The following is a 12,166-nucleotide window of genomic DNA, read 5'->3' on the forward strand; positions in this document are numbered from 1 at the left end:
AACAGTGAGGTAGTCTGAATCAAAGAATATGGTAAAAGGAATTCTGTCTGTAGGAAACTCGCAGAGCCCCAGTCTCCTCACAGATCCTAAAATATGAGCAGCATTTTCATAATGTTCTTAGCCAACACCCCTATGAGAATTTAATGAGTGAATGCATTTGAAACTTCTAAAATACCAGTGGGTATCAGTTATTGTTATGATCAGTGTAATAAACAGTAATGAAATAGACTACTCATTTCTAAATACTCTACTGATGAAAAGTTATTCCAAATCTGGAAGGCCCCTTTCCATTTTTTATTTGAAAAATGGAGAGGACAAAAATAATTACTTTATGACTTCCCAGTGATATACAACCTGTGATTATACTTTAACAACAGAACCACAACACAGATGATGTAGGTTTCTCTACAGCCTGAGCAATAAAGTGTAGATTCATTAGCATAATCTTTAGAGCTGTACCATAAAAATGAAAAAAAAATTCCCAGTAACTAAAGACAATGGAGATAAAAATAAACTCATGGACTTTTTGATTTAACTTTTTGATTGGCTTCCTGGGAACAGAGTAGAGAAAACCAACACAGCCAGCCATCCCTTAATTTTTTTTTCTCTTTTCCGGATAAGAAGCACCACAAGTACAGGCTGAGGTAGGAACCAGGGAATAACTTATCTCTACACCACTTGCTTGGCTACATGCAAGAGGAAGGTGCCATTTAAATAGCTTTAATTAGTCTTTAGGCAGGCTGCGAGCACCTTGTGAATTTTCAAGTTTCCAAAGGCTAAGTCCTCTCTAGCTCTCTATTTAAGACAAATTAAGCTATAAAAATTTGACTGTGCCCTGCTCCTCAAAAAGAAATGCTTTTATTTAAAAAAGTAAAATAAAAAGACCACCTGAAATAAGAGGATTAAACTTTGTCATGCTTGTAAAAATTAACTTGAAAAGTGAAGAACTGGACATATTAAAAAAACAAAACTGCTAAATCAATGATTGATGTTCAGAGCAATGTGAAGAAAATAAACTCAACCATAGTTGGAAGAGATTTAGACAAGTTTTAGTTTTTTTCTTAGATGGGGCATAGAGTCTAACAAAATTCCTTCACTAATTTAAATAGAATTTCAAGAGCAAAATAAAACAAACACCAGCTGCCCACAAATTAGTCATTAGAGTTTGAGGGAAGGGGAGACTGAGAAAGTACAAGAACCAAGAGAAAGGAAAAAGAATTATATTTATTGAACTGGTGTGAGAAATTGCACATGGCGGCTATTAAAGGGATTTGCTGCTGGGGAAAATGATTTAAATTCTTTGATGTTAGAGTTTCATATACAACATTTATATTTACAATAATATAATTCACATTTTATTAGAAAATGTTAGAGAGATTGTATTATTTCCCTGTGTTTTTGTTCATTTTGTTTTTACTTATTGAAAAAATATCAGGTGATTCTAGGGAAAAAAAAACAGTTAACTCACAGCACGGGAATGATGTGAATGGAAGACTACATTATCACTTGCTGACAGCTGTGTGAAACGAATCAGTAGTCACCGAAAAGTGCAGTAGAGAAGCTAAGGCGTCACTTAAATGGGAAGCACTGGTGTGGTGGTAAAAGCTGAATTAACAATAGAGGGGAATACCAGTAGTTTCTTCTCTTTACTTTAAACAAAAATATGAATTATCTTAGGGGCAGTGATTTCCTGTGAGTCACTTTCTCATTTGAAAGGTGCTAAATTGCCCATCTCATAAATAAACGAGTTGTTGTAACATCATCTGTATTATTTACAGTTGGATTTTTTTGAATTGCTCCTATTATGCAAATCAAACAGATGATATATTATGTATTTCCATTTAAAAGAACATATTCTCCCCCTGTTGAAATTTGTAATGCTATTATGAGTCTGGTTTCCATTTATCAAGCACCAATATATTTTTTTTCTTCACAGAGTACTCCAACTACATGCAACTTTCTCATTTGGATATTATTAATTTTTCCATAGATCATATACAAAAGAAATCCCATCTGAGGACAAAAGGACATATTAATAGTAATAATAGAATTCATAATAACAGCACTGATAATTTTCATAGTGTCCAATATTTATTATGCATTTTCTTTATGCCACTCTCCCAAAAACTTTATATGTATTAATTCATTAAATTGTCCTAATCATTCTAGGAGGTAGGTACTATCATTAACCCTATGGTACAGATGAGGAAACTGAGGCATAAACTCTTTGGAAGCAAGAAGAGCCTAGGATGATTTAATAGAAAAGAAGTTCTTGAGAAGCATATGGGCCCTTGCAAGGACGTATCCATTAAAGAGAAAAAGTGAATACATATATTTTTGTTTTGAAACTTTAAGTATATTCCCCCAAAACCAGAAAAAAAACTGTATTTCACTAAGCTTCTCTCATTAGATTAACAAGCACTAGTGTTACAGAATGCATATGACATGATGTGGGTTATTCTTTGTCATTTCTTTTTTTTAAGATTTTTTTACTTATTAAGAGAGAAAGAGAGCACAAGTGCAGGATGGGGAGAAGGGCAGAGGTAGAGAGAGAATCTCAAACAGACTCCCTGCTGAGTGCACAGCTGGACTCTAGGCTCAATCTCACAACCCTGAGATCATGACCTGCCAAAATCAAGAGTGGGATGCTTAACCAAGTGAGCCATCCAGGCACTCCTATTCTTTGTCATTTGTAACTCTTTCATAGATAAAACCATTTAAATCTGGCTTGGTAGAAGACACACACACACAGGCTAATAGTTCTATTTGGTGTAAACCCTCTAGCTTAAATGTGGGGTTTTTTGTTTGTTTCTTTGTTTTAGAAGAACGAATCTTCTAATGTCCAAAATTTAATATTTATCTAATAAATATTGCTCAGTATCTATTGATTTCTAGAATTAGAATAAACTTTCAGGATTTTAGGAAGAGCAGGAAGGGTCTTATGCATTCTCATTCTGCTCTCAAACAGAACAAAACACACAAGTCAGGGGTTTCTAAATTGATGAATAGGCTTACAAAAGGCTTCTGTGTCCTTAAACTCTTTGAAATTAGTGTACAAATAAATTGGGTAAGTGCCTTTTGTTTTCAAGTGGGGTTTAAAATGCTCATCAGGTTCTAAAAAGGATCTAGCTTCCCCAAAGGGTTAACTGTACTAAGTGACATGTGGAAGATCACAGAACAGTTTAACTTAGAATTTAGTTTTCAGTCTTCTGTCTTCTTATTCAGTGTTCTTCCTAATAGAACTTTAAAAATAATATTAAACAAACAAAAAAATCCACCTGAAAGCATTTATATGTCATTTATTCTTTGGAAAACTTCACTTTGACTAGAGTCTAAGAGCACAATTGAAGACTTCTAGTTCTCAGATTTCCAACATGAGTGTTCGAAAATGTATATTTCAAAATTCCTAGATAGTCTTCCCAGCCAAAAAGCTATCATTTTTGAATTAGGCATGACATATATAGGAGCAGTCATTATGTCTTCAAAAGCTGCTATAGTTCTGAGTGGCCAGTTTGAGAGAATAACAGTCCTGAGTCCAACTGACTCATATGAGAACTTTGGCTCTGTCACCAACTACTAGCTACTAATTATAAACAAGTTACTTGACTTTTTTTTAAAGATTCCATTTAGTTATTTATTAGAGAGAGGGAGAGTGGGCGAGAGAGAGTGAGCGAGAGAGAGTGAACAAGGGTACAAGCAGGGGGAGCTGTAGGCAGAGGGAAAAACAGGCTCCCCGCTGAGCAAGGAGCCTGACGCGGGACCCGATCCCAGGGCACTGGGATCATGACCTGAGCTGAAGGCAGATGCTTAACCGACTGAGCCACCCAGTTGTCCCAAGTTACTTGATTTTTAAAAGTTTAACAATTTTGGGGCACTTGGGTGGCTCAGATGGTTAAGTGTCTGCCTTCAGCTTAGGTTGTGATGCCAGGGTCCTGGGATCAAGCCCCATGTTGGGCTCCCAGCTCAGCGGAGAGTCTGCTTCTTCTTCTGCCTCTGTCTCTCTCCCCTGCTCATGCTCTGTCTATCCGTCTCTCTCTCTCTCTCAAATGAATAAATGAATAAATAAAATCTTTAAAAAAAGTTTAACAGTCTCTTCATCTATAAAATTGACAATAACAACTAACTTTTGAGGTTGTTCTGAACATTACAGATATCTATTCATGATTTCATACATGATATAAAATCTATGACATGTTGCCCAACACACTATAGGTACCCAGATAATGATATCTATTCTAACTTTTTGTCTTTATTGTTGACATAAAAAGTAGGGTTTTAAATTTTGCTTTATATTTAGTCCTGGCCAAAGATTTTTTTAAAGATTTTATTTGTTTGAGAGACAAAGAGTGTGAGAGCGAGAGCACAAGCAGGGAGGATAGAGGGAGAGGGAGAAGCAGACTCCCCCACTGAGCAGGGAGCCTGACATGGGGCTCGATCCCAGGACCCTGGGATCATGACCTGAGCTAAAGGCAGACACTTAACTGACTGAGCCACACAGGTGCCCCATGGGCAATGTTTTTTTAAAATTCCATTTGAATATGCCTTTTAAAGTGAAATGAAATGTTAATTATGATCCTACTAATAGAAATAGAATACTGGCGGGGCGCCTGGGTGGCTCAGTTGGTTAAGCAACTGCCTTTGGCTCAGGTCATGATCTTGGAGTCCTGGGATCGAGTCCCACATCGGGCTCCCTGCTCGTCTGCTTCTCCCTCTGACCCTCCTCCCTCTCGTGCTCTCTGTCTCTCATTCTCTCTCTCGCAAATAAATAAAATCTTAAAAAAAGAAAAGAAATAGAATACTGGCAGCAGTGAAGAGTAATTACATTTTGGGGGAAAACACCTTTTTTATCTAGGACTGAAATAATTAGATTAAAGCTATGCTAGTTATTAGACATTACAATAAATAATCTTCCATTTATTGATATTCCTGAGTTTATAAGAAGTTGAAGATACAGACAAAGATACTGAGGTAAGTAGACCACCTTTGGAATCAGTTAGAGATAGATGCACTTGACCTTACTTCTGCAACTAAAGCATTTGGAACACTGATAATTTCCCATATTGTGTCATTGCCTCAGATTAATTATGCCATAAAATAAGAAATGAAATACTAAAATGCAATGTTCACATTATCCGTAGGTTAGACCAATGATAAAATGGATTTTTAGGCAAAATGATAAGTCTGGGTATTTGGATTCAAGCTAGTGACTCAGTCACAGACACATTGCCCATCAGTAGGAAAGCAGTGTGAATGAGGTGGGCCCATGCAAGCATGAGCTGAGGAATCAGAAAAGCTCACTTCCAATTTGAGCTCTATTATATATGATGGGACTGTGTGTGTGTGTGTGTGTGTGTGTGTATTACATAGCAAAATAATATAGTGTACAGTAAATGATATAATTGATAAGAAAGCTACATAGAGCTAATTCATAGAAGTCAGAAGTAAAAGAGATTTCACTCATACGTGGAATTTAAAAAAAATAAAACAAATGAATAAACAAATAAAAAGCAGAATCAGACCAATAAATACAGAGAAAAAATTGGTCGTTGCCAGAGGGAAGGGGGGTGAGAGGATGGGCAAAATGGGTGAAGAGGAATGGACGATACAGGTTTCCAGTTATGGGATAAATAAGTCATGGGAATAAAGGGCACAGCATAGGGAATATGGTCAATGATATTTTAATAGCATTGTATGGGGACAGATGGAGGCTACACTGTGGTGAGCTCAGCATAATTTACAGAGAAGTTGAATCAGTTGCATAACACTTATGTTGTATACTTGAAACTAATGTAACATTGTATGTCAACTATACTCAAAAAAAAGAAAGGTTTCAGCTAGGAATTGACACTCAGAGAAGATGAGGTTACATGACTAGGAAGTGACAGAGCTGTGACCCAAACCCAGATTTCCTTGCTCTTCTCATCTTTTGGTTTATCCATTTGTTTTTTCTCACTTTAGTAAAAGTAATGAGCAACTTTGGATTCTATAAGATTAAACATATAATTATATATTATTTTATGTACATATAAGTATTAGTTTCCATTTAGTCTTTGACAATATTTAGCTTACACTATGAAAATAAATCCTATCACCTCTCTTCCTCAGGAATTACTGATGTCTCTTATGGACAGCTTAAACATGGAGGGGAGGCCAACAGTAACTGGATTGGTCAAAAATTTGTGTTTCCATAGTGCTTGCTCTATAATTAAAAAAAAATGTAAGCGTTTCTGTAGTTGAAACTCTCTTGAATTTATTCTACATTTTCCCCAACATAAAATGACTGTAATTTGGAAACATGTCATGAAGTATCACTATTTTCATAGAATTCAATAAGCACACTCGTGCTGACACACAATTCCCCATTCTTTAGTTTATTTCCCCTGCCATTGCTCAGTGGAAGTAGTGTAAAGGTTTTGCTATAGGAAACAAAGATAAACATAATACGAATCACTGTGGCAACTTCCAGTTTTCCTTTATTGTCTGTCAGACCACTCTGCAAAGTAAACATGAAGAGGGGCCAGCGCCATGGAGAACAGCAGCAAAAATGTCCAAACTAAAATCTTCAACCAAAGTCTTTTAAGTTATCACCACAGGTGGAACCCAAAACAAGCATGTTAAATTTTATAAATTGTGCATGAAGTGTCTTAACATTTAAATCCTCTTGAAAAATCTGGCTCTGTGTTATCAAAGCTCCCTTTATGTGAGAAGCCTCAGTTGGCGGTTCTGTGGTTCCTGTTGCCAGCATTCCTTTTCTGTGCTTAAGATATAGGATGATCGTTTACCCCCTTAAATATCTGCTGAGTAGGGCTTAGTCTAAGATAAAACTCTGTTCATGGTTGTAATCTAGATTAAAGCTCTCTATATAGCCTATAAACTTCAATTAAATGCTTCTAACCTTTTGCATAAGACTTAAAATCGAAAGACTTTTGGTTTCTAGGTCAGCTCTAGATTTAGGGTATATTTGTGAGCATAGAGCTATAAAAAGGCAGGTTTTCATCTGATTCAAGTGCTTTTGCTTTTGTACTGTAAAAATAGCATAGGAATGAAATGTACATAGTTTCCATCTATCATAATAAAGGGACAAGGAGGAATATTCTTTTCCTTCGACATACTTTACTGTTCAGATGGAGGAAAATAACAGGTTAAGGAAAATAATGATAAAGTGGGCAAAAGTACACGGACGTGGTAATACTGAACGACCTAATTCCGAGTGGAAACAATGCTACAATATAGCAAAAGCAGACTGACAAGTTCTCCAGCCAAGATCATGCCAAATAGGTTCTCAATTTACATTCATTTAATTTCTCTAACTTACCTGTTTCACTAATGGAAAAAAGATTTCTCTCCTCCACTTGTGACTTGGTTTAGTTTCTTATTAACTATGGAGTTGATTTAGGAGACTTGAGACAAGAAATTGCTATTTATTTATTTTTTTTACATTTTAAAGTGGGAAATACAAAAATAAAATGTAAATGTTATATGCTAATCCTCCACATATACCAATTACAGTTTTCAAACAAGACTTGAAGCAATTACCTGTTTGACACCATCCTGTTTGAAGAACTAGCATTGGTGAAATTTTGATAAACCTGGTCAATTTTTTCCCATATGGAAAAAGGTTAACTCTTGAGCTCCTAGTACCTTCAATAGGTTCAAAAAGGAATTATAACATCTTCCAACATCAAAAGTAAAATTGATTGTGAGAATTTTACAAAATATATCTATGCCACATAACACCATTTTGAAGAAAGGGGGCTGCAGGTATGGGCTTGTTCAAATGCTGAAAGATAGTTCTTCCCATAAACTGGAAATAAATGTATCGGTTGCCTTGTGTGCTTACTGGGAAAGACTTTAAGCAGTGTCTCACTTTCAAATTAAATTTGGTACTAAATGAAGCATGTAGGACTTGTAGGACCTTATCAGAGTTATGAGATAAAGTGGTAGTCATCACAGATTTGAGAAGCAAGAAAAAAGTGAAAGATACTTGAACGATTGTAGATGAAAATGTTTGAACTGCCAGGTTCTAAAGAGGACCGGGTCTGAAGCTGGTATTATTTAATGTTTAATAAAATATCTGGAAGAGGGTAAGCAGTGAACTTTCAAGTATGAAAAGGCCACAGAGCTTTTCTAAAGGATGCCAATGAGGATGAAGTGGTATGTAACAGTTGGTGGTCCAGGTTAGCTATTAGGACAGAAGGAAGGATTTAAGTGACATTGTAAACTCTTTTCTAAGGACAGAAATGTGCCACCATAGCCAAAAAACAAAAACTAACAAAATACTGAGTGTTGAACATGAGCTCCTAATTGATTTTAATATGCCATGTGAAGGGATTTATTACTGGAAGGGGATGAATGGAAAATACTCTCCTCATGAATCCTTACAAGAAGCTAGTTATAATAGAGGTGTAATCCCCATCTTTTAGGAGCAATCATTCCTTCTGGAATGCACTCCTTGCTACAATTGTGAGAGACAGATTACCAATGAGTCCACAAATTACCTGTACCAGACATTTCTAATATGCTTAATTTTAATTAATCACCACACCACCAACTCCTAACCTTTAGACTGTCCCTAGTGGCTATCCAGGTTTATTTACAAACAACCCACCCCGCCGCCATTTAAAAATAATAGTCGATGAGCATCTTCTGACAATCACTTGTTTATTTATAACCTTCAGCAACCATCAGTAAAATGGGCAACCTCGATTTGCTTCCCCTCTATAAACATCAATTACATTATGAAGTCTTCCACCTAGAGTCAAGGCAAGAAGCTAACGAGAGATGCTTATGTGTTATATGGTGTTAGGGATTTTGTGTGCCCAAATATACATAGTATATTTGTATGAGAAAGAAAATGTGAGAATAAGTGATACTGGAATCTTAATTAACTATGTCCATAGATAGCGAAAAACCTAGCTAAAAATATATTTTCATGCACACTCTTAAATTCATGAAATAAAAGTGTAAATAATGTCTGAATTTCCTTACCTTCTATTGCTGATAGGAGAACCCGGGAATGATCATATGCGATTACATTTGCATATCTATTCTTTGGTTTGTTTACTTCCAAGTTTGAATGTTCCCATGTGAACTGCTGGCCAGGGTCAATTGACTTTAAAAGAAAAACAGCACATAGACACACACAAAATCAATACTTGATAACACGGATTATAGGCATTTATCACAAGTAACAAACATGATTTAAAATGAAAAGTCTGAAGCCACACTTCACCAAAGATGACCCTAGCTATGAAGCTGAACAGTAATATAACTAGCATAACACGAAATGATTAATCATAGTAAAAAACAGTGATAGTCACCAACACTGATTCAAATGAGAAAAATCAATATAGATGTTCTGTGACTATTGGAAAGGCAGGGTTTTAGAAATTGTTTTACTTTTCCATTTCCTTCTCTGCAGCTGGAGTTTACAAATTATCTGGTTCAATATTCCTTCTGGTTCTATGAACATTATTTTATCTTGATTATTCTCCCTACTCTTTCCTGTCAGGACCTAGCCTCACCCTCACATTTACTGGTCATTCACCAGCTTCACTGGACACAGGCTTCGCTGTTCTTTCTTTGCCTATGGGCTTACAACCTGATGGCAACTTAAAATTGTGTCTGTTTCTCCACAACACACTATGACCAGTATCACAAGGCAATTTGTACAATTCAAATAGTTAAGAATAATGGTAAAGAAGGGAAGTTGGTTGGGCGCCTGGGTGGCTCAGTTGGTTAAGCGACTGCTTTCGGCTCAGGTCATGATCCCGGAGTCCCGGGATCGAGTCCCGCATCGGGCTCCCTGCTCAGCAGTGAGTCTGCTTCTCCCTCGGGCCCTCCCCCCTCATGCTCTCTATCTCATTCTCTCTCTCAAATAAATAAAATCTTTAAAAAAAAAAAAAGAAGGGAAGTTGGTTAAATCTAATAATCATCTTCAAATACCAATTCATGACCCAAAGCAAATAGGATCTACTTGCTTTTCTATTTATTTCCTATTTATTATTGCATTATATTTACAAAGTTTGTTCCTTTTTATTCTTTATTTTAAACTTATTTTTTTCTGATTTTTAGTGACTTTTCTTGATGCCTTCATTCAAACCATTATTCAATAATCTAAAGTAAATATTGTACAGATATAAAATAATATATACATTTTTTATAGTTAAAGCAGAACCATTATTTTGAGACTGAATTCTGGATTTGATTACAAATCTCCAAGGGACTTTTTAATTTCCTACAATGTTAAGGAAATCAAAACATCTTTTCTTTGATCATATGACACTGACACTTTTTTAAGATAATTTCATGGTATATGGAGACATCAGTTCAGTAATTACATAAACATGATTTCAAATGATTAAAGTCAAGTTTTCAGAAATAATGATAAATTGGGTTTATATACAGGTAAAATTCTTTTTTTTTTAAAGATTTATTTATTTATTTGAGAGAGAGAGAATGAGAGAGAGAGAGTACATGAGAGGGGGGAGGGTCAGAGGGAGAAGCAGGCTCCCTTACTGAGCAGGGAGCCCGATGTGGGACTCGATCCCGGGACTCCGGGATCATGACCTGAGCCGAAGGCAGTCGCTTAACCAACTGAGCCACCCAGGCGCCCCAGGTAAAATTCTTTAAAAAAGTAAAGATACTATGTTATGTTAATAGAATTTTTAGCAGTTGTTTTTGATCCTGGGCATTTACCATGCTTCAATATGTATTTGTAGATCTGGAAAGTAAAACATATCAAACTGCTGTTACTTATTAAAGATGTGTATATTTTGTGTTTAATAGGAATGGTAAAGAGTCAACCTATTAACCGTCATGAATAGCCTCCAAACATACTAAAATTCTCAGCAGGATAGATTGCAGTCTCTAATTTACTAAGGATTATAAAACCCTTTTTCTTTTCTTAGCCTCTGCTAACCTATATATAACTAGTCTGTCACTGAACAATATTCAGCAAAATAATTTTCCATGCTTTAGAGTCTAAAGGATAATATAATTAGGGGTCTTTCTAGTTTGTTCTTCCAGGGAAGCTCATCATCTCCCCTGTGGAATGTACTTCTCTCCAAGTATCCGGTGAGCTGAAACATACAGATGCCTGGGTGGAAGCCTTCAAGTTAACCTTGAACTTTCTCCACACAAAGCGGCTTTATTTGGTGAGCAAACCCTACCTTAACATTTTTTTAAATCAGTCCCAAATCTACCAGCTCACTGCCACTCCCTAAATCCAATCCTTAAGTATCTGATGTCTGCTTTAACTCTTTGAACTCTCACTCTAATGCACTCTTCATACCAAAGTAGTATTTCTGAAGCTCTGCTCTGGACAGGTTAGGTTCCTGCTTAAGAACTTCCACTGGCTCTGAGTGACCTACAGCTTAGATTCTAAAGTCCTTAGCCACAGTCCTACTTATACATCTTTAATCATCTTTGCATCTACAAAGATGGTTCAATAAATTATGGTTCAATAGGTTTCCTTAAATGAATTCAATTGATGAATAGATGTTGTTGAGAAGAGTTCATAAAAAGAAATCGTGGAGTCATTCTTCCATGTAACATGGGAGTTAAAGAACAGACTATGGAAACTGCAGTGTACAGTGTGCTAAACTAATACTTTAGCACTCATTATCGTATGGCTTAATAGTAAAGTATGTGATCCTGAAATTACAACTACCAGTGATATTCCACTTTATACTGAGGAGCATTGCTGAGTACGTAAGCTTCTTACACATTATTCTCTAAAATATCCCAAGAAGCTCCTAGGCTCACTGATGTACAGTGCTTTGGCAAAAGATATTATTTCTTCTGATGGCCCTGTTCTTCAGACTAAGATCACTCACAGATGTGTAAAGTGGCATGCATTTAATTAGACTAATGAAATTATATCTCTCAACACAGATACTGTTAACTCATGTCTATTTTCACTCTTGCCACATATTCCCAGCCTTCTGAATGCTTGATATGATACCTACATTGAAGAGTTTAAAAACCAGTCATAGAAACATGAATTTTATGTCACATGTGTTAATATGTTTAAGCTTAAAGGATGACACATGAGAAGAAGACCTGTAGTAATAGGTTAATTATAATAGCTGCCGGGTCATGCACTATCCTGTTTAATTTTCACAAGTGTTATGAGGTACATATTGTTATTTTCCAGACAAGGAAC

At 36.0% G+C, this 12,166-nt stretch overlaps 1 protein-coding gene across 24 annotated transcripts in view; it reads right to left on the bottom strand.

The window, feature by feature from the left end:
- Positions 1-12,166, bottom strand: part of PTPRD (protein tyrosine phosphatase receptor type D) — a 758,123-nt gene that overhangs the window by 69,222 nt on the left and 676,735 nt on the right. For all 24 annotated transcript variants that reach the window (XM_073880761.1, XM_073880763.1, XM_073880782.1 and 21 more), the window contains one exon: positions 8,989-9,112. In XM_073880761.1, coding sequence (XP_073736862.1) covers positions 8,989-9,112 — 124 coding nt within the window. The remainder of the gene's footprint in view (positions 1-8,988; positions 9,113-12,166) is intronic.

Source organism: Callorhinus ursinus, unplaced genomic scaffold, assembly GCF_003265705.2.
Source record: "Callorhinus ursinus isolate GAN/ISIS: 27379988/994484 unplaced genomic scaffold, GSC_fseal_2.0 scaffold39, whole genome shotgun sequence".
NCBI lineage: Eukaryota > Metazoa > Chordata > Mammalia > Carnivora > Otariidae > Callorhinus > Callorhinus ursinus.